Raw genomic sequence first — 23,768 nt, 5'->3', positions numbered from 1 at the left:
TCAGGCTTTTGGCACACAAACCCTATTGTCCATCCTTTCAGTTCTGTTAATCTCCTTTTTTCTGGTGGCAGCATGGATCCCGTATTTTTTGAATCAGATCCAAGTTAGTTGAACCTTAACTTGGTTTGTTTAGTAGTAGCTGGATCAAACCTCAGTGTGAGGCATGTACTAAATAATTTTGGTGTGTTTTGCTTAAATTTTCTGCTGTACAACTATGTAAAGATAATAGGTGAACTAATGAGAGCTGTTGTTAGATCTAAAGTATAACCCACAATTCCAGCCAGGCATGGATTTATTGATGGCACTGGGGGGATCTAGGCATGGCATGATCCTCTTCCCTCCAGTTACCCCAATCAATATGTCAGATGCAGAGCTCCTACATGACAGGATGAAATCACAGCCCTACAGCTGGGTTTCTCTTCCCATTTGAAGCAGTAGTGAATTTCCCTCTGCTTGCAGAAAATTCACCCCTTTTTGTTGTCAGGCTATTGTTTTTCTTCTACAGTGCTATTACAAATTATCCCATCAATGATGTCTGGATAGGATGTGTGAAAGCTCCTTTTCCAAATATTGAGGCACTCAGTCAATCAGTGAAATAGTTTGGATTCAGACTGCATTGAAAGCCTTAATTTATTTCTTTGACTGTCTAATAGATAATGTAAGTAAATAGGTAGTGTAAGTAAATATTTAAGACATTGCATCCTCTGCTTTATATAGAGAAACTGCTCAACACTTAAAAATAAGGATCAGACATGTATTGTTAGACCTTCAATAAATATAGCTTAAACATCTTTTTCATAAGAGGAAAAACCATCTGTGGAGAATCATACAGCACTTGTAGGATTGTTGAAGGTTATGGCTAAGGTCACAAGGAGACAGACCAGGGTGATTGGAAAATAATGTTTGGATTTTTCCTGGGGCTGCCCTTGGGGAGCTGTGCCACCTCACCCAGTCAATCCCAAAGAGGCAACTGTTCCATCCTGATGAGGGACCTGCAGGGGTCAGAATTGGATCATTTGTTGTGAGCAAGAGAAAATGCAAGAGAAAACATGGTCTTGACCTACTTGTTATTTATAGTAATTCATATTGTTTTAAAAGCTTGAAAATCGCCTGCTTTGATTCAATTTGGAGTGAGCTAGCCAGTGGAGTAGTTGGGTTAGAGGATCTTCAGCAGGAAAAATGGGGCTACAGCAGCACAGCCTGCTGTGAATCCAGCCTGCCTGCTTGGGTCCCAGCTCTTACAGGCAGATCCTTGTGAGCTGAGGAGGGGATGGATCACAGTGGAAACAGCAGGATGGAGGTACAGCAATTGCAATCTGTGAGCTAAATTGAATTTTAAGGTTGTCTAAAAATCCTGTATTTTAGGCACATGCCTTATTTTTTAGCTATTTTCTGCCCATAGGCATAGAGTTTTTCGAATGAGGCCAGCATTGATTTGTGGGTGCTCAGAGGTTACCAGGATAACAGGCTGACAGCCCAGTGCTTCAGACAATGCTCATGTTTGGTTTTGTAGTGCATGTCAAGGTTCCAAGGTGTCAAGTCAGATCCTTTGAGAGGTACCATTTCCACAGCCCCCAGTAAACCCAGCCAGTATAGTTTGGCACTGGGAAGAATTTGGCTCTTGACTGGACCTAAACCTGGTCTGTGTAGCTCTGTCCTTCCTGGGTAGTCTCCATAACCCATTTAAATAAGAACTGCTGGTGCCAGAGAAGGAGTTCTCCAGAGAAAATGGAGAAGAGTATCCACAGAGGGAGAAGTTACCCACTAGAGAATACCACAGAGTCACAAAATTGTGTGGTTGAGTGAAATCCCAACCTCTGCAAAGGTGGAATCGTGTATATACTTGAGGTGTTCACATACTCCAGCTTTCTTCCTTTTAAGTAAATTTCTTGTAGACTGAAATCCTCCTACTTTTTGAATACTGTTCTGGATGGAAGATGTATTTCTTCAAAGATTTGAGTCTCAACAACGACCTGTGACTGACTGCATTTCTTCTGTGGCTAGCAGTGGAAAGTTGCCACATGCATAAGCAATAATGAAACTCTGGCTCCTTTGTGTCTTACCTTTTCAGGGAAAAATCCTTCATAATCTCTCAGCATTCATAAAAAATGATGATTTTGTCAGACTGTATTAGAAATCACAGCTTTTGTCCAGGCTAGCTATATGGGATATCCTTCAGAAAGGATAAGTTTCAGTTAGTGAAATGTGGCAGCTAAATAAGATTAGAGATTTCCTCTTCATCTGCAAGTATTTACCTGAGTATTTCTATCATAATAAGTAATAAAATATTTTCTGTTAGGAGATTGGATGGTTTTCATATTAATATTTTAGATAGCTGTCTATTTTTATGTGTTTCTATGCTATTTTTGACTGGTTATCATAGTAATTATCAGTATGAGTACAGTTTATAAGGCTCTGTATTATCCAGATCTGTAATAGTGCTATAATGTCATATCAGCTTTTCTCCCAACAACATCAGCAATATTTTGCTGTGGCTAGTGTGCAGCAACATTGTAGATGTTGATAATTATGACTGGTGCCACTGACTAACCCTCTAAAAGTAGCATTTTGATTTTTTTTGTGCTGCACTGGGATGGCGGCCAGTTGGCCTCTGAAGATAGTTTCCATAGCTACTGTCCTACAGAGAAAGAAAATGCTGCCACAGCATTTTTCCTTTGCACCTTTATAGTTTTTATGCAAGCTGTCAAGACAATTAATTTTCATCAGATGTATTGGTTATTAGCTTTTGAATGCAGGGGGGCATGAGTTGGTACATATGATGAAAAAGAGCATTGAACTAAGTAAAACATCAAGAGATTTCTTTATGTACATAATATGAATGCATTTCAGATTTACAAAATCTCATTACTGCAGCATCTGATATGCCAGAATGCAATCTATGCTCATATGACAAGGTCCTGAGACTGCTCAACTTTATTTCTGAGAATAAGCGAGCCTGGCACTGACTTCCACTGTTGTTTGTTGTTAGATATTGTGATCTAGATTTTTAATTCCTTTTTAAAATGAAATGAAAAACAAAATGCTTGCTTCTCAGGAAGGCTCTCAAACTTTGCCTAGTTTAAAATAGACAATGGTATGTGCTCCTGTGCATAGAGGAGCATAGCACAATATGTTGTGTGACAGTGAGCAGTGAGTATGAGATTATTTCTTGTGGTTGGCGTGGGTAATGTCTTCATTTCTTCCTTCAGTGAGGCTCAAGGCAAATTGTTTCAAAGTTGGGGTTGATTCTGGGAGACATTAACGTGGTTCTATTACTAGCTCAAACTGCATATTTCCTGTAGAGTGCTGAGGTAGAAATCAGTATTTGAGTACCCAGATCGTAATATTTGAGCAATTTGTGAAAAGTTATGACACCTTTTCTCATTTTGTGTAAAATAACAGGAGGGACTCTGTCAGCTCTTTGCAGTTACTGATCCTGCTGCTTTAACCTCTTTGTGGGCTGTAATGTTGGCTGTCCCCAGGTTTGTCCTCTTCTGTGATGTCCAGGGACAGTACACAGATATTCCTGGATGTCTCTGTCTGTAATTATTGACTTCAGGATCAAACCAAGTTTGCTTAGGAGAACCAGCACCAAAACACGTGTATTAGAACTGCTGAGAACTCTTTGACTTCAGCAATGTTAAAATCCTAGTGAAAAGCAGAGTGCTGTGTGGAAATACAGGAGGAGAGGATGTGGAGGGAATTTATATAGATATAGAGAGGATGGGCATTGGGGGGTACAGTTAAATAGGTTAAAGCATGTCTCTGGACTTTAGTGGAGCTGTTTGGTGGCTGGCCAGGGAATTCCTGGGAAAATCCTCTGACCATAGAGGAAGTAGCAGATTTATAACCTAAATGAAGTGTCCAGCCAGAGTGTGACAGTGGCTGGAGGTCTCTACTGAAGAGGAGATCAATAGGCTAAAAGTCTGAAGAGTCAGAGGAAGTTTTGCTTTGTGGCAGAGACAGGGTTTTGTTCCCCTCCCTTTGCAGTAAATCTGTCCCTGTGTGGTTTCTGGCTGGCCAGCTGGGCTCTGGCAGAGGGGACGTGTGTCTGAGCTGCTGGCACTGGGGCTCTGGGATCTCGGGCTGGCAGGAGGCTCTGGAGCAGTGGGAACTGTAATTAAAAGCCCATCTGGGGGATTGTGGTGGCCCTGGAGGAATGTCCCGCAGGTCCTGCTCAGCCACTGGGGCTTCCAGCAGGTGCCTGAGCTGTCCTGCTGGCCCAGGGAGTGGGGCTGAGCCTCTGGGCTGCCAAGGCTTGGCGAGCCCCAGGCTGAAGTAATTTCTAAACCCTGCTGATCTCCAGCTCCAGTTATCCTGCTCCATCATTGTCCTGCTATTAGAAATCCAGGCTGGGTGTTTGTCTGGGGTAACTCAGCTGATTAAATACATGTCAGTGGAAATGGGCTGACTGAAGCCAGCCATCTGGCTGCCTGTTTCAAGTGTTAAATTACTGCTTGGTATGATGGGCATCATGTTCTAGTGGTTTTAAATACTTTTCTTCATTAATACTTTTGATTATCAGTACTTGTGAGCACTGAGAAACATTTTCCTGGTAGAAGAAAGGTTGATTGGTATTGTTGCAGATAATGCTCCAAAAATATAGCTGCATTTAAAGAAAATATGTCTTTGGGAAACCATGTAGACCATGATCTGTGTATAGGGGAAAAGAAGAATTATTCCCTACCTATCTGGAAAATAAATTGTTTTCTCTGTCTGTCGCAACTCTTGAGAAATTGGAAGCTCAGGATTTTTAAACAAACCCATAGTTTTTATAGGTGCATACAGAAGCACTGTCTATATGTAGGTACATTTTCCATCATGGTTTCACAAGACAGTGCTGGGGGAAAGTACCTGTTGATAGACCTCATGTACCTTGAGAGTTTATTCTTTTCTAGCCTCTCCTTATCTTGCTCTGAGACTGGGAATAAAGCATCAGTATGCTAACTAAAATAATTTTGAATTTAGCATGTGGCTTTATTACTATCTAACACACTGGGGCGTTGTGTTGATGCCAAGAGCTTTGCAGACAGAAGCCAGGGAAGTGCTGCTGGTGCTGGTAAATGTACTGACATTTACCTTTGTGGCCAGAGCCAGCAGCAGGGCAAGGCAGCACCTCTGTGTCTGGGTCATGCCTTCTCACCAAAAACATTTGATGAAGGGATGAATATGTGGGTATTTTGTGCAGAAAAACATCCTAGCATTTCATTTCCAGTGAAATTAGATGATAACAGCTTTCAGTGTCAGCTGTGAAAACTGCTTTTGTGGGATGTGCAGTAATGAGCAGGTACTGGTTTTATAATAGGGAATTATATGCAACCTAAAAACATATGGGCTTTTTCTGCTTCACTAGGAAAATCCTTAACTTGTCTTCTAGATAACCTCCAAATGGCAGATGAAACTAATTAAGACAATATCTTGTTAAGGAAAATATGTCAACATGGAAGTGTCTTAGTGTATCAGAGTCTGCTGGTTCTTGCAGCCTGGTGAAAAAAAGAGAAACAATTCTATTTTGCTTTGGGGATTTTGGGAAGGAAAGTAAACCCAAACATCTCTTAGATATCGATCCCCTGAGTTCAGAGCAGCTCTGACCACCTGTATAACAACTTAGACCATTAGTAACATATATTCTGTACAGACAAGTACGTTCAGCTCTTTATGCACTCTTATAAATCATTGTGAAGAGCCACAGTTACAACTTTGCTAATGAACCCAGGGAATGGAGGAGTTTGCTCCTGTTGGTTTTCTCTAAGACAATTGCTGGTTATTGGGAATAGATGTTAAAGTAGGTTCTTATTGCATCTTCATTCTGACCCTTTTATTATTAAAATAAGGTAAGGAAATTAAGGTAAAGCTTAGGTTTAAGCAGAAAAACCTCAAGGTACCAATGTATGAATTTTCTGTCAGATGTTTTGATCTTATGTACTAAAGGCGTGGCCATGATGCGGGAGGTTTATCTACAAAATTAATTACCTATTTTATATATGTCTGTTTTAATTCCTACTCTAATAATCTGAGTACTTTAAGTGTGGTTCTACTTTATGACCTATAATATCAAAGTAACTTAAAATCAAGATTAGGGTCACTTACTTAATTGGAAAATGCCCTTTATTGGATTTGTTTTCTTGTTACAGCTTTTGACTGCGGGATTAAATTCTGAAATAATCAATACCTTGATTTGAAATGGAGCTTTTCCTGATTCTGTAAATGAAGTAATGCTGTGGTGATGCTATGTGAGCACTGTGTGATTTTTATTTTGCTTTCTGCCAAAGGTGATGTAGCTGGCTGTGGTGATGACTGTAATAAGTTATTTCAGAGCACAGTTCATTACCCAGATCTAATGCATCTGCTGTGGAAAATGGCAAAGAGCTTTATTCAAACATCAGATGATTTCAAAACATTCTATTTGTTGCTGAAACTGGAGAAATGTGGAATTGCCTAAGTGTCTGTTTGACATTTGAACTGCTGAAAGCATTTCCATTTTAATACTTCAGACAGTTAGTATTTCTTAATATACATTTAATATGTTTGGAAATGCCTGAAGACTAACACATCTTAGTCCTTATTCATCCATATCTTTTAAATTACTTGTTTTGTTTGCTGAAGTTGAACTTCCATTGAAGTTGATGCTATTTGAGCTCTGAGAAGCTGGCCTCATTTTCAGAGCAGAGCTGGCTGCTGTCTTTGGGGAAAATGATTTAAAATACCCCAAGAGGGTTTCGTTTGTGTGGGGTTTCTTGAAGGAGTTTGCTTCCCTGATTCAGGTTCTAAACAGAACCTGGTTTTTTAGATTGTGTTTACTTGTAAAAGGATGACAGTACACTCTTTTGTAATAGTATTTTCCGTCATATCACGAATAAATGAAAAAGTTCTAAGTAATAGTTCTGGCCCAGCTTTGTTGAGCTACTAACTGGAAGGACAGACAGTGCTGAGCTTTCACCTGGTAAGGTTTTGTCTAATATTCAAGACCAGGGCTTGAGATGTACTGAGGCAAGGTCAGGGTACCACATGTTGAGATTTTTAACTGAGCTCAGTAAAACAACTTGAACAACACAAGAGGATCTTGTGCCTGTTGCTATTCAGTCTTCCCTGTTTTATTCCTAGTTGAGATTTGACTGTGTGTGAATTTAAACAGCTTCATAAATATAGAAATGCTGCCATTGCCCCACTGATGTGTCTGGATTTCATTTTCAGTGTTGTTAAGTGTTACACTGGTATATTATGTGGTAAAACTGTCATTGATAACTTACTTTCTCCATCTCTGCTTGAACATGTTGCAAAGCATTTTGCATATATTGCCATATGCTGCTTCCATTATTTAAAGTGACAACTGTAATTTCTCTGTTGGAATTAGGCTGTGTGCATGGCTGTGTGCTCAGTACAAACACTGCTCTTTGAGAAACACTCTCAGTCTGGGCTGAGGTCCCTGTAGAGCCTCGTCCTTTCAAAAGCAAAGCTTTTCTTCTCCTCTTCTGGGTCTACTGAGACAGCAAAGCTTGGGTTTGAGGTTTCAGTTAATCATCTAATTTGTCAAAACACATAATCAGCCAGAGGCCACTGCCTTTGACTTTATCTAGTCTTCTTTTATAGACAGAATGATAGAAGAAACAATTATGTCATTAGCATGGAACTGATTTTATTGCTGTAAGGCTGCATGAATATGAATTCGTGTGTTGGGTTATTGAAGGATACTTCAAAGTGATTTTCAGCATACTGCTTGTTTTCTTTCTGGCATGGTGAGATGTGGTGTAGAGAACATTATTTTGTTTAAGGTACAGTGAAACACGTTCCTTAGTCTGGGGGAGGACTGTGGGAAGTCCAGCAGTTTATAACTTTTTCCAAGGAAGTTTGTGTTACAGCATCACTTTGAATTTAAAAAAGGGAAAAAATCCTTTTTATTAGCTTTCATCTGTTTTTCTCTTCACAAAACCACAGCTTACCAAGTCCACAGAAATTTATGCAAAAGTCTGAATTACTTTCTCTTTTGAAATCTTTGCATTCAATTAACAGGATCACATTCCTGAAACTGAAAGCTAAGTGGTAGTTATTGCTGTTGGTAAATCTTTAATTTGTTTGATGTAGGCATTTAAGAAATGCTCTCAGAAAATAATGATTTCATTTATTTTATCTGTCACTTGCTGAGAATCCTATTGGAAGGCACCTGCAGGGGCTGTATCACAAGTGCTATATCCAAAAGTGTAATCTCACTGTTCAGATTATTTGATTTTCTGGAAAATGATGTGAGAAGAAATTCTCTTGTATCTCAGGTGGGTTGGTAGAGAAGAGCAGGGATGGGTTACAGCAGAAAACACACTCCAGGGGTGTGATCTGAGATTCAGCTCCTTTGGCCTTAAAAATGTAGACAGTTCCCAGTAGAAAGATATCCCCCCGACTGAGGAGTAATTCTGGGTCTTACCAGAACAGTATTCTTGAGGGTGCAAAATGAGATTACAAGAAAAAACAAAAAGAAAACAATTTATTCAGACTTTCTGACTGGGTTTGATCCTTTTTTGTATTTTCTCTGTGAGTGGAAGGTCATTGCAAATTTGTTAGTGATTTATACTAAAAATATAGAACAATTGTGTAAACACAAAAAAAAGTCAAGAGAGAGGGTTGTGAATAAAGCATAAAAATCACTTTGATCTTGTTTCTTATTCACATGGTTTTTGCAATGTATTTCAGTGTTCAGTTAGAACAGGACATGAGTGACATCTGGAAGGTTATAGAGTTTGCAATAAATATAGCTCAGAAAGGAAAAAGACATAGCAATGCAGCCTGTTAAGAAAACCACAAATCCTCATGCTGTAGGCTTTCTGAATGGATAGAAACACATCACACTGTGTAACATCTTCCTTTAAAAAGAGATTACAAAGGATACCAGGAATTGTTGTGATGATCTGGGAACAAAGGAATGGAAAACAGAGGTAAGAGGTCAACCAGTAATGAAGCAAAATCAGGTATCTTTGAACTGTAAGAGCAAAAGTGAAAGGCTTTGTAGAGAGCAGGGAGGAAAATCTTTCTGAACATTCTCACAAACAAATGAGAACTGGGTGTATCTCTTGGGCAGAGCCAAAGGAAAGCTAGTTATGAAGAAAGCAGTAGGATCTACAAGTTTAGTTGAGCTTAGTATCCAAAGTAATAAATTTGAGGTTTGTGCCTTACACCCATTTTCCTTCAGTGTTTGCTTGCTTTCTTTTTTTTGACTTTTTATTTCCTTAAATATACAAGAGATGGTTAGGAGTGTATTTCTGGCATCTCGAGTTTACAGACCCACTTGCCTACAGTCTTCATCACTCTTTGTGATTTTCTAAAGATGGTCGTTTACTACCAGGATGTGGAACCAGTACTTTGCAAGAATGTTACCTGCAGAATGTAAAAGTAGTTAGGATTAGGACTAAGCAAATACATCCTGGTTCTGGTCAAAGGTTTGTGTGAAAGGAATAGGTGCTGTGAGAAGTCATAGTAGTGTACTGACATTTCTTGCTGTTCGTTTGTATCTGGGTAACTTTGGTCATGAAAAAATGTTTCCATGATTTTCAGTTTTACGTGAAACAAGAGTTCTGACTTCATTTTCATAGAGGACAACCATATAAATTTCAGCTAACACCCTCTCTAACACCCTCTCAGACAGCCTCAGGGGATAAGATGGAAGGAGTGAGAATTCTTCCATGCTTTGATGCATTGGTTGGGAAAGTTACACTCCTGTTAAGTGTGATGCATTTTATGTTAATAAACAAAAGATCATTAGCTGAAGACTGAAGTGCTGCCAATCCTGAATCTTTCATGAGCAATAAATTCTCATTAAAAACCCCTTAGGGAAATGCCTGTCCTTTCAAAAGAATTTCCACAGCATATCATCTCCATGTGACAAATCTCCAGAGAAAAAATATATATGAGGAAAAGTGATTGGAGGAATTTGTTAGCTCAACTTCCAAGTCCTTTGCAAAAAGAAAATCTTGTTTGCTTGTTTCTTCCTTTATTTTTCATTTTCCAAGGTCGTCTTGAATCCAGGCTCAGTGAAAAAAATAATTCACTTCTGCTAGAAATGGCTGAAGGGGTTTGGGTCAGCAACCAAAGAATTCATCATATAGCAGGAGATAGATATCTTCTGGATTCCAAATATTTACTTAAGAAAAAAACCTCAAAATTAATACAAGAAAACAAAACAATAAAAATGGCATAAATCTGTGTGCTGTAAGGATCTGATACTGCAAACTGTCCATAACACCCCGACTAGAAACACAAGAACTGAGACTCTATCTAGTCTAGAGAATGGCTTGACCCAGATTAAAACTGAACAGCAAACAGAGAGATGAGAATTTACACACTCACAAGCTGGGAGACACTGCTAAGAGCAATGGAACTGAGGAGGAACAGCTTTGCTTGCCCTAACAGGAATTCTTGCATGACCTGCAGCTGCAGGCTGGCTTGAAATCTCGAATAGAGCAGAAGTCTGAACAATGTGCTCAGGGCAGGCAGAACGGGAGAGGTTCCCTTACACAGAGTGGTTCCTATCTGGTCCTTGCTCTGTCCCTTCTTTCTTGAGTGTGCATTTAAAAAAATAATTTTTTGATAGCTCTATAGGCACAGCTCCTCCATTCCCATCTCTGCTGTTGCTTTCAGTGGCACCAAGTCACAGAAATAAAAATCTGACTCATCTAGAGGCAACATCTGCTTCAGCAGCACCTTCCTTGTGTTGGTGGCTGATGTGTTGCCAGGCCCGTGTCAGCTCTGCTCAACAGCCCAATGTCACCAGCTTTGGTACTTCCAGCAGAGAGCAGGTGTTTTTGGGGATTAGCACCAAAAAAAGCATCTTGTGGGCGTGTGAAATGAAGAGTGGCAGTTTGTGTGTGTTGGGAATAAGAGGGATTAAAAGGTGGTGACTTACACTGTTGTCTCTCTCTATGGGCCAGACTTTCATGGAGCAATGACCCTGTGCCTCTTCCTTAACCCACTCTGAACTCAACTGCACTATCAAGCTAAACTGGGAAGCTTTGAGCAACCTGTAGGGTCTTATCACCCCACTTAAAGCAGTGGAGCTCCCGGACCTTATCCTGCTGAGGGAGGATCAGGTGAATTAGTCATGTTCCAGAGGGACAATTTGCTTTTCACACTGACCTGTCCTGGAGAAGGTCATAAGAATAATGTGGTGGCTCTGAGGATACCATCAAAAAGCAGATGAACACTACAATATGTTTTAATTAGAAAAGTGCAAACTGTAGGTCTTGTGCTGTGAAAGGATTCTCAGGAAGAAATTCGCTACCATTTAAGGGCTTTCATTAAACATGCTTTCATTAGCGTAAAATATTTCTTAAAAGTAGCACCTGACAAAAAGAGCAAGCAGTAATTCTCTTAGTAAGGAATGGGGGTCTCTGTGCAACAACTGCCTATATTGTGTTGTAAAGTTTTCTTTTCCTGAATTAATATTCCATACTGATTTTTATTAGTCCTTCTTTTTTTTTCCTTTTTGAACACTGAGGTTTTCAGTCATGATAATTCTTTGAGAACTTGGCAATTTGCCTAATTGTACAAGTTCCCACTGTATGCTTCTTGGATTGCAACTTATTGGCAGAAATAATGCAGCATTAAATATAAATATTACTGTTAATGTAACACTGAAATTGATAAATAAGTCACATCAAAAAATTCCAAACTACAGTGGTGTGAATTTGTCAAATTGCTTTTGCTCTATACTTTAAAGCATGAAGAACAGAAACAATAAGGTTTATAGTTAATGTACCACTTTTAATAATAACAAATTTTGTGTGATGGATTCAGTGCTCATTTATTTTTAGCAGTGAGTTTTAGTAGTTTTGCTGGGATATGTTGAATCAAAAGTTTTAAACAGGGAGCAAATCTGTGCAGGATTTGGCCCTGTTAAAACCTTAACTTTTCTTTCTGATAAATGCAAGGTTTACATAATGCATAGACTATTTAATTTATAATGTGAAAACTTGTACTTTACATGTATTTCAGAGTTCAGTACTCTAGTGTTGTTTACTTGATGTTTCTTGGCACTTAGGTTTTGATGTTTCATGCTTGAGGAGGTTGCATTCAAATTTATAGCCAGGTATTACTCCCTTGCCTGCTGCAGTTACTGCCCTGTGTTTGGGCTGGTTTTTAAAAAGGTCTGTAAGTATCTCTCACTACTCTCTTCAGACTTTAGAGATGGTTAGAAAAATGTAGGGTTTTCCTTCTATTTTTGTCTTTCTAGGAAAACTAATTTTTGTCTTCTTTGGTCTGGAATCTGAGACCAAAAGAAAGGTTTCAGAGGAAAATATCTGAAACAAAATTGAAGTTGAGTGCATAATCTCATGAATAATGGTCATAAAGTGAGATGTTCCAGGAGATTTATAAAATGATTGAAATGGTATAATTCATAATTATCTCAGTGATTTGGCATTGTATCACACAGACATTAATCTTTTATCCTCCAACTGAATATGTGCATAATGGGGTAAAAATCACTTTTTCTCCCTATTTTTCCTTGGTCAAGAAACTACCTTGATTATGATGGTTAATACCACCCCCATGTCTTGCTTGGTGGCTCTATTTCTTGTCATTATAATTATTTTGCAGTTACTAATGAAGTTATTTATAAAGCTTTTGCTCTTCATTTGATGGTTTTTCTGCATCACCGAGGTTAAAAACCATTCCCATGTTCAAAAGCAAAAAACCCCAACATTTTAAACTTTGGATCTAGATCTTCTTAACTATGCTCTTTTTGCCTAAATAGGTACAAAATTCAAAAGGTGGGCAGTATTCTGGAATCAGTGCTAATAATGGAAGAAGACACTCCAACATTAAAAAATAGATAAATAGATATATTGACAGATAAATAGATATATTTAAAATGTTGTCTGTAATACCAAGAAATCATTAAAGTGCGCAGCCTTGCACTCATAATTTCAGTGCTGAAAACAATAAATATCAATGAAATAATAAAGATTGCCAGTGTGAGAGAGGATATTTGTGTTAAAAATGCATTGCTGCCTGCTCCCATGCTCAGGTGCCTGCTGCTGCGCCTATGCTGGGAGACTAATTTGTCATGGAAACAATTCAGGAATAATCTGCCATGGACTCCTGATAACCTTTATTTTCTATTTTCTTTGCCATAAATGTCCCACTTTCTAGGCAAAGACAATGTTTTTGCTTTTATAATGAAGGCTCTGCCCTCGTGATGTTCCTCTCTTTACCTCCTTTCTGAGCTGTTCTCTCGTGATTTCTTCCATGACATTTCTTTGGTATTTGACGTCTTGTTTGGATGCTTCTGGAAAGTGACTAGATGGTTGTCTTTGAACTTCTTCAGATTAATGTACCTGAAAATCCACTGGAAATTGGTGAGGAGCCCATGAGGATTGCTGATCCTTATTTTAGATTATAGTTATAATTTTCTTTTTCCTTGCTGTTAGTGTCACCCAAAGAAAATACAGTTTAAGTAAGTTGCTACCTGTTTCGCTTGTCTGGATTTGGCAGAATCATGTCTTATAGAAGAGAAGTTTAATGTAAATTATATTTTCTGTAGGCTTATCTTTTATTACCAATAAGTTAGCAGTGAATAGGAACTGCTCCTTGCTGGTGGCTCATCCTATCTTTCCTGCTTCTGGCTGACAGCGTTAGTGCTTCCATTATTGTAACTCCAGTCCTTGCAATTATTGAAAAAGTAGTTAAATAAAGCCCGTAGTTGGCTCAGCTTTAAATTCGCAGTGAATATTTTTTTGTTCAGGATGACTTCTTTACTGCCAGAGGTGGCTGAGGCAGTGAGGCTCTGGAAGCCCAGCTCCACAAAGCTCTTTTCTGGGAATTTCTGGGAAGGAGCCTCGCTGAGCCCCGCGCCCGCACTGGGAGCTGAAAGAGGCGCGGGAGTTCAGTGCAGCCATTCCACCCTCGGCTCCTCCTGCCAGGGCTCATCCACTCCATGGGGTCAAGCCTGGTCAGCACTCGGATGGGAAACCTCCCTGGAAAACCCAGAGCTGAGGGAAGCCGGGCACAAGCCGTGTCTTGCACAAACTAGCACCCTGCCCCGGGTCAGCTGTTAGCATCGTGCTGTGTTTAATCCATGTTTGATGGGGTTTAGTTGTGTTTTTTTCTGGTTCTTTGGAAGAACAATGCTGTGGATGGAAGTAATGATATAAAGGGGAAAGATGTTAAGGAGAAATAATTTTGGTATGTGGTAGGCATAGTCCTTGCAAATTCAGGTTCTATGTCAGTTTTCTGTTTGCTTCTTCCCCAGGAGAACAGAGTATTTACTCACCTTCTGAATCTCACAGCAATATACAGAGTGGAAACTTGGTTGGGGTTTCTCTGCTACAAAATAGTCTCCAGAAGGAAAGGAAGGACTCTCAAATATAGCTTGGCCAGTCTGCTTGGCCACAGCCACCAATAATGAAACAAATGTTCATTGTATTTTCAAAGCTTGATTTTGTCACTGGTGATTTTATGGCTTTTCAAAAAGTGAAAGTTATAAAATGACAAGGAAAGGTGGGCATCACTTTGTGGTGCAGGACTGATGGCTTCTAAGTGAAATCACTCCAGAGTGAAAAATTCCAAGAGAGGATGAAACATGAAGAAAACACGTTCCTGTTCGTAAATAAAAAAAGGCAGATAGAGAAATGAATTAGTAACTTGGGAGCTTCATACCTGTTTTGTTTTTGAATTTTGTTGTGGAGAGAAGTAATAATTTACTTAGCAAATAGCAAAAGTGTGGACTCTTCATCAGTGTTCACACTTGTTGAAAACATAAGAGCTGTCAATGCATGCTGGCAGGTTGTGGGGCTCATCAAGACAGGAAAGGACAGTGTTAGGGTACATGGAGCCCTTCTCCTCCCCAGGGATCATGGGGCTTAAGGTTTGCTGAAGCATTAACTTCAGTTTCAGATGATATTTCTAACAGATTTCCCATTATTTTTGAGTCTTGACTGTGTTCTTCGTTAAAGATATAATTACTTTTCATCATTAAAACGGTAAAATTACTATTTACCACTGAAAATACATCCTGATTCTGTATAGCTTAGGTCTTGACAAATGGATATATTTCAGCACAATGTAACTGTATTCAGAAGGTAATTTAAGTAATATCTTTCTTTGTTAGAGGAGATGCAAAGCCCTCTATCTGACAGTTTCTGAATCTCAGGTTTCCAAATAAAAATGAAGATCAAAGTTTAGGAAGCTGAAGTACACTGCTAGAGTTTTTGGGTTTATTATATCAATGTACAGTAGCATTACAAAAAGAAAACTGAGAAAAATGGAGCCTTTCATGTACCCAGTGTAGCTTTTGTTGTGGTGCTTGATCTGAGGAGATGTGTTACCACATCAGGAAGAGCATCAGCATTTGTCCCGAATTAGGGGCTGGGTAGAGGCTTGTGACTGAAATGACTTCCCTGCCTCTGTCCTGGTGCATGGGGAGCAGCTCGAGCAGCACATTTCTTTGCTGGAGCCCTGAGCTGTTACTGTCACCTGATACAGGGTTTCTTTTGTCTGGCAGTTGAATGAGTCAAACCTGATGGGAAAAGAGAGTGAAAGAGAAATTTTAGTCTAAGGAGAGTTCTGAATATGCAGAATTATTTAGCACATTTATGTTTTTCTTGGACTAAATGGGCTTTCCTCAAACTGTTGTTTTTTAGAACAAGCTACTGCAATATCTACCAGTGATACTGAAATTTGAAATGTATCTTTCTTCCATCCACACACTGACTACTTGTGTGCTTGGTTCCATCTGGAAAGGATATAATTGAATCCTTGTTTGGCTTCGTTAATTATTTCTTTGCAAAGTCCTTGGCTGGGAATTTTGCCACTTACAATACAAATATTCAAACCTAAGAGCATAAACTATGCTTCCAAAGAGCATTTTTTTAAACCTTTTATCATTTGGAGGATTTTCAAAAGAGAACATGAGACCTTCTCAATGAACATGTTTTAATTTTTTAAATCCCTAGTGAAGATTTTGTTTCCTTGCAGGTTGGTGTAGTTGCTAATTAACTTTGTTAATTAATCATGCTATAGGGATGAAACATGCTTGATTAAAAATAAATAAAACCATATAGCAACAAAGTGATGCTACTGTTTTTTTCGTATTTAAAAGCATAGATTAAAAAACAAGATTAACTTTGAAGATGCATGTCAAATGTTTTTTGCATTTGAAACATCTGAAAGGCTAAAGCAGCTAAAAGATTATTATTTTTGCTGCTCAATCACAGTAAAATGTTTATTCAATTGTAACACCATGTTAAAAAGGGGGACTGAGAATAGTCACTGAAGGTGCCACCTTAATCAGAACTGACTGAGATGGTGGATAATAACCAGAGGGTTTATTTGGTCATCCTTGGACATGAAGGTCTTTGTTTCTCTCCTGTCATGTATCTCATATGAAAACTTCCAGCACTGCAAATGAGTTTTCAATGCTGTTGGCTTACACAGGGAGTGTGACCGGGTTCCCTGCCCTTCACACCAGAGTGTTTGTCCAGAGCTGCTGGGCAATGGCTCACAGTGGGCATGGGCTGAGTGCATCCCTGACAAAGCTCCCTGGAACAGTCTCAGGGATGCCTGTGGTCCACTGAAATTCTGCCCCACACCCTGCCCAGAGGAAGGTGACCAGCTGCACGGTCTGGCTGTGAGTCCACAGCTCCTTCACCTGGGGAATGCAGGTGGGAGGGAGGAAACCAGCACAAACTTTGCTTGCCTCAAAGCTGACTATTTGTAGACACTGCTGGAACAGATGGCTCTTCTGCACCCATTATGGCACCTTTTCTTCCTTCTCCTACATGATACAGTCAGGTTTCTTTTCCGTTTTCTGCTATTGAAAAGTGGTTGTGTTCCTAACAGAAGCAATCCTGTAAACAAAGTTTGAGAATGCCAGTCTTTGCTGCCCTTCACTGAGAAAATTGCTAAGAAAATCCTTTGGGAATGTCAGCCAGGATCCTCAGACAGAGGAGACCTGGCATTGTTGGAGGAGCCTTTTGTGAATGGACCTTGAGTGAAATTTATTCTGATAAAATCCCAGAAGTATGCCACTGATTCCGTGCTGGAGTTAACATGGAGAGAAGGAAGTAGGAGTATTCCTGTTGTAGGAGGCATAGCTAAATAAATCTCTCCAGACCACTAGCAGGAAGTGGATGGAGGAGTGGTTTGTGAGGGAGTTTGTTTGTTTATTTCCCCCCCAGCCCCCGCATATTTTCTCATAAAATATCTTTAGGCATTTGTTTTGCAATTAAAAGGTCAAAACCTCCTCAAAGGGAATACTTGCTTTTTTCCACTAGAACATATTAGGGCACTGAAGCAGTGCAAAAATGCGAGGGGCTATTTCCAGCAGATGAACGAAATCCTTAAAATAGGATTAACCAATTTTGTAATTTGCCTGTGATAGTATCTGAGCAAGGAAGGGAGGGAGTGGGACATGTCTTTTACAAGATGCATTTAGGACACCTGTGTTAAGACTCTCAATGATGGACTAATGCACAAGTGCCAAAGAAGGTCTTGATACCATGCTGGAGAACACAAGCACAATTTCTACAGGGCTGTGGCTGTATCATCTTCAACTTTTTGCTGCTACTCAGTGGTTTCAGCATCATTCCTGTTTACAGATCAGGATTTTGGCAATGCTAATCTGACACCCACAATTGTTGGCTGTGCTGGGAATGCTGAGGGGTGCAGAGGGCACGTGGGGACAGGTGACCAGTACAGAGACTCAGCTTAAATTGCTCAACTTCTGCTGAAATGGAGAGGGGGCCTGGTGCACTGATCCAGGCGTACACTGAGCTGTGCTGAGTGACAGGAGTGCTGCCATTCCACAGGAATTAGGCAGGCATGTGCAGATTTTCCTCATGAGGAATGGTTCCTGAGAAATGGTTTAAAGGCTACTTTTTTTATCCTGCAAGTTTGTGAATAAAATACCATGGAGCAGTTATTTTTCCATGCTGGATGAGAGTGACCCAGTCAATGATAGGAGCATTTTCAGAGCCTGGGTCTTACTTTTGTCCTGGCTTGGAACCTTTGCAGGTTTCTAGGGGATGGAGTTTCCCCAAGCCATACAACGGGAAATTATCTTTCCTTTTCTATGTATGTTAATCACTACTTTTCATTCCTTTCTTACAACATTTCAGTGTACTTGAAAATGTGTTGTGGTTGCCAATTCCTTAATTAAACAAATTAATTATTAGTTGAGTTGAGCCAAACATTTGTGTAAGGATCTTATGTGAAAAAAGGCTAATTTAAAAAATATCTAATAATTCAGTAGTTGCAAAATGCATCACAGTATGTTTATATATAGAATAGCTGGTTTTAATTTCAATTTTATGCATATATTTATTGATGATGCAACAGCCTTCTGGCATGTGTTAATATGGTGCAGAATAAAGCCGATGTGCAGAGCTATAGGAAAATAAATAACACAATCTGATTTGCACAGTCTGTTTCCATATCACCGGCATGATGAGCTGCTTTGTTGTTTGAATGAAGCAAATGATGTTTGGATTCAGCTGATTTATTGACAGCTCCGTCAAACTGCCACAAAATGAAACAATAATGCAGCCACTAAATATTCCGGGGGAACATGGGGAGGGGAGGGGGCCTGCTGGGGGTTACCCCAGAGATGTGCAGGAATGCTGCCCCAATGGGGAAGCCAGGGGAGAATGAGCTGCTATTCACAGGCTTTTCTTTCCTCAGGGAGAAGCTGTGTGTGGCTCGGCTGCAGAGGGAAGTTGCCCAGAGTAAGAGCGAAGGAGCCATGGTAAGCTGTGCCCACTCTCTGCTTTGCAGTCCCTGTCTCACTGCCTCAGGCTCGTGTGGTCTGGCTGAAGGTGGTCACCAGAGCATCCAGGCTGTCTTGGACACACCAAAGGATTGCCAATGATGTATTCATAAATGAGAGGAAACTCAAGGCTTGGCTTCCTTGGAAAAGCTATGGTAGAGAAAAGCTGCTTCATTTTTCTGCTCATGGTCCTTAGTGGAATAAGAAGCAAGGCAAGCACAGAAAGGCAATTTCAGATGAGAAAGCAGTAGGTTTACTTGCCTGTTAAACCTTAGCCAGCCACAGAAAAATGAAAGAACACAAGCATGGAAGCTTTAAAAAAAACCCTACAATCTGATAATTTTGTAAATCATGTAATGCTCCTTGTATCTTCATTTTTCATGTACCAATTCATGAGATTAGCCTTGTGAGCAAAAGATGAAATGGCAGATTTTTGGTTGACCGCAAACCTCAATTTATAGAGTGAGACTTATCTCTTCAAAACAATTTTCTTTAGGAGCCAACGTGTGCTGAGTGTGCTTAATTACTTAATATCTGAGGAACTGTTCCCATCTGTTAAGGAGTTTGTTTGTCCCCATCTTCAGATAAAATGTCTTAAGCTTCCACGGGATAAAGCAATTATTCAAAAACCTTAAAACCCAAAGTATCCCCTTGAACACACGTGGATGTGGCACTGATCTGAGTGAGTTGCACAGTTGGCTGTGAGAGACTTTGGTGGTCCCAAGTTTTTTTAACTTGCTGGGGAGCAGCTGTAGAAGGTCTCTGGGGAGGGGATGCTCTGTGAACTGTGTGATGCAGGTCCCTTAAAATCCCACCTGCCTCCAGTGAATGCCATTTATAAACCCTTAGTGATTAACACAGTGAGGTGAGATTTGGAGGAACCTAAGTGACAGATGGGAGAAACCAGCTCTGGGTTTATTCTTCTCACCACGGCCCCAGATGTGCCCAGCTCAGCTGGGGGAGCCTCTCCCATCCCAACACCACCCCCATGTTCTTGCCCTTGGGGTCTGCAGCACGGCTGGGTTGGCCACAAGGAGACTTTGAGATGGGGTTTAAGCAGTTGTGAAGCCTGGCCTGTGGGTAATGTGTGAGAAAGGGCACAGAAGTCCTGGAGGAGCTGAGGAACAAACTTTTATCAGGTAAAGTTGCAATCCAAGAGTCTGTGACTGAGATAAAACTCCTGCTGCCTGCAGGAGGAATTTTGCCTGAGGAAGAATGGCAAAGATCAGGCATTGGATTTGCAATTGCATTTTACTTTTCAGTGTAAATAAATGTCAAAATCTGGGAAGAGCTATTTACTCTATTTGAAATATTTCCTTTATTTTTTTTAAACTAGCATTCCCTTGGAGGCATAGCAGTAATATAATATATTGAGTGTAAAATATACTTAGTGGGATAATCCAAGACTGTATGAAATGAGCAATACTGATTAACCTTCTAAAGCTGGTAAGGCTTTTGGTATGTGCACCCACGTTGTGGTCTCTTCTCTTGCCTGTCAAACACTTCTTATGCCTTTCACTCTGGGTTTGTGGATCACTTCTCTCTGCTAACCAGGGTGTAATTCTGTATAATTTGTTGAGAGGCCAAGTGCTGTAACCCATTAGGAGCTGACAGGTAGCTCTGCGGGGGTGCAGTCTTCCCCCAAGGTAAATACTGGGTAGTTTTTTCCCCTCTTCCCTGAGGGGTAATATGCACAATTATCCTGCAACTAGAGCCGAGAGCGAGCGCGCCTGTAGAGACGATTGCTTTGAAGCAGTTGATGTATGGAAAGTTCTTTGTGTCTCAGAGCCCAGAGCTGGTGATTTTAATATGAAGCACAGCAGTCATTAATTAACATTAATGAACTTGCGGGGCTGCGAGCAGTGTGAGAGCAGCAAGGGTCCAGGGGCTGGAGTATTTGAGCCCAGGGGATGTCGGGGATTAGGAAAGTCGTGCAGTGAGTTCCCAGGGCGTGCGGCGAGGAGCCGGCTGCACTCCCTGGCTTTGGAGCAAACACTTTACAAACACTCAGGGAAATTTCGGCGAGCGGTTCTGATGCAAGCAAGCCTTTGGCAAGCGGCGGGGCTCCCTCCCGAGCAGCGCTGGCTGCCAGCAGCCTGCCCGCAGGGTGCCCAGTCCATGTGCTGCTCTCTTTGGTGTGATGGACATCCCCCGGGGCCAGCAGGCTGGGCACGGCCACCAGCCAGCCCCAGGGCACCCGAGGGCTCGGCTGTGCTGTCACCGGCTGCGACTCGGGATCAAAGCAATGGCACCCCTGCGGCCTCCCTGCACAGCTTTATTTAAGCACTAATTAGCTAATCGCCTTTACTCGCTCCCATTTTCTTTTTGTTTGTTGTGCCGGTTAGATTGGCGTGAAGATTTTCACGGAACCAGCTCCTTCATTTGGGAAGGGCGCAGGTGACAGCACATGGCACCTTTAGTGGCACCTCCAGCGCCTCGCTCGGTCTCGTGGAGAGCATCTCTTGGGGTGTGAAGCAAGGCAGGGAGCACAGGGAGCTGCCCTGTATCCTGGGAACTGTGCAGGGCATCACACAAGCCTTTGCCAGGATGGGACCTCGTGTAATACCCACTAGAGTTTTCTGTTTCTTTAAAAAAAAAAAAAAAAAAAAAAAGTTTGGGTTTTCTGTCACAGATAGGTCAGGAGGGTAGGAGGGGACCCATTTGTGTAAAACACGCTCATTGTAAGGGTGAGCAGTCAGAGAGCAGGGAAGGACGAGGTGCAGGGATTTTTCCCTGTCCTTCCCACTCAGGTTCAGTCAGCACTCAGGAACTACTGCAAGGTGGACATGTACATAAAACCAATGACTGAAAAACACAGAGCATGTGCTGTAGAAGCTACTTACACTACGGTGTCCTTGCTCAAGAAATGGGTCTGTGCATCTCTAAACATCTGGTGAGTGATGATGAAATGGATCTATACAAGGGGAGGCTTTTCTAAGGCTGAAGATTAGTCAGTATGTACTGTGTGGTACCAGTGTGTGGGACCCACAGTGCTCCCCCCAAAAATTGGGCTTTTGATATGTCCCAGAGTTAGTTTTCCTGAGTGATTTTTTTACTGGAAAGTACTACAGAAGATGAAGACACTTCGTTTCAAGATAAGTATTTACCACCAAAACCATACAAGTAATTTTATATTTTTTCCATATGTTTGTATGAAAAATCAGATACCTCGTATATTGGATTATGTGGATTTAAATTTACTTTAATTGTGAACTGAATAATTCAGGCTGAATACCTGACAATTACTCAAGTTTCTTCATTTTAAGAACCACCATCAGTAAATATTGATTGTTCACTATCAAAATGTGGAATTACTGCCAATCCACCCCTTGAAAGTTCCAGCATCACTGCACCAGGATTGCTGTTTGGCTCTTCCTGTCACTCATGGTCTTTAATTTCATACTATGCATGTTCACAATTTTCTTAGTCATGTCTCTTCTGATTCATCAAGAATTACTTTGGATGACTCTTTGTAAAGGAAATGGAGATGATCAGTTTATCTGTGTACACTCCTCACTGCATTTGATGGGGATTGTGCAGGTGTCTGTAGCGACAGAGATCCCATTATTAAAATAAGCAGCTTTCAAAGCAAATCACAAGTTTATTTCAAAACATACTGAGGACTGAAAACCACGTTAGTCATCAAAGTATTTTTTATATCTTTGAAGTGCATGAATTTACACCTTTGGACACAAAACATGACCAGGAAAAGTGTTCATTTCTGTGAAATTTTCTTAACAGTGAACAGTACCAGCTTAGGAAAAATATGAGAAAAATGTTGCCACACTGTAACAGTAGAGTTCTTGTGGCAGAGTGTTGTTTCAGCAGAAACTAGTTTAAAAGCCTAAAATGAACCAAAAGTATATACAATTACATTATGTTTTGATAACTTGGATAACCCAGAAAAAAGTTACATTTTTTATTTGATACCTTTATTTGTATCTATGCCATACAGTTTTGTTGGTTTGTTCTTTCCACCCAAGTCCTTTAGTTCAACTCTGTTTCCCATTAGTTCAGTGGCCTGTAAACTACATAAAAGAAATTGTACCACTCTGGCAATTTAGCTGTGAAGGTTAAAGTGGGATGCTACTGCCTTTTATATCTACATGGGTTTCACTTCGGGTGGGCCCTGGGCTCTGGTTTACCATGTGTCCTGCTGCGTCTTTAAGTGATGCAAAGTGATTATCATGTGCTCTTCCTGGTACCCGTCTATTCCACACCTGCACCCTTTTGTTCCAAACACACCATGTTAAGTGAATGTGAGGTCCCCACTGAATAGGTTTCCACCCTCTGGTAATCCTTCTGCATTAGATTGATTTATGAATGTATCAGATTCTTTGTTAGCATGTAAACCACTAATTAATTTAAAGCTCTCTGTGGAAAAATTAAAGCCCTGGTTAAGGCTTTCAACAGGCTCAGATGGTGCTAATAATGGAAAAACAAGTTATATTAATGAGTTTTGATGTGATCAGCACAATTCTTGCTTTACAAACAGTTTTTGCAGTAAAACAGTGGAGACTGCAAGTTCTTAAATAAAGAGTGGAAGAAATAAAAAAGAAAAGGCATAAAAAACCTCGCAGAGTCTGTAACATGTCCCATTGTTATAAGGAACTCAGTCACTTCTGCTTGTTACAACTTTCTTAAATGTAAGAGTTTAGATATATGTAACAGCCTCTTCAAAAACCACGGGAAGTGCAAAGCACTCTTGTTTCCAGATTGAAACCTAAATTGTAATCAGCTTTGAAAAGATCTGCCTCTTCTCATCAAGCGCTGCCAAACTGGAGTGTTCACATGGAGATGGATGTGTTGAAGTGCAGAAAAGGTCTTGACTGAAATTGCATTAAAGTCAGTTGAAAGTTTGACTGTGTTCTCAGCTTTCCCGAATTCCCAGGTGGTTTTTATGTAGTTTCAGTTGTTTGCTCTTTGCTCAAGTTCAGGCTTTTAGCGTGGGTGCTAGTTTTTGGTGAGAATAAAGAGATCATACCCCAGCTTGATGGTGCTTTGTTGAGCTGAGTGAAATGAA

The 23,768-nt window shown here is 40.4% G+C and overlaps 1 protein-coding gene across 6 annotated transcripts in view; it reads left to right on the top strand.

The window, feature by feature from the left end:
• NCKAP5 (NCK associated protein 5) overlaps positions 1–23,768 on the top strand; it is a 376,424-nt gene that overhangs the window by 162,697 nt on the left and 189,959 nt on the right. For all 6 annotated transcript variants that reach the window (XM_088168358.1, XM_088168359.1, XM_088168357.1 and 3 more), the window contains exon 4: positions 18,661–18,724. In XM_088168358.1, coding sequence (XP_088024484.1) covers positions 18,661–18,724 — 64 coding nt within the window. The remainder of the gene's footprint in view (positions 1–18,660; positions 18,725–23,768) is intronic.

This window comes from Sturnus vulgaris, chromosome 7 (genome assembly GCF_052056855.1).
Source record: "Sturnus vulgaris isolate bStuVul1 chromosome 7, bStuVul1.hap1, whole genome shotgun sequence".
Classification (NCBI taxonomy): domain Eukaryota; kingdom Metazoa; phylum Chordata; class Aves; order Passeriformes; family Sturnidae; genus Sturnus; species Sturnus vulgaris.
This window is presented reverse-complemented; position numbering and strand designations above follow the sequence as displayed.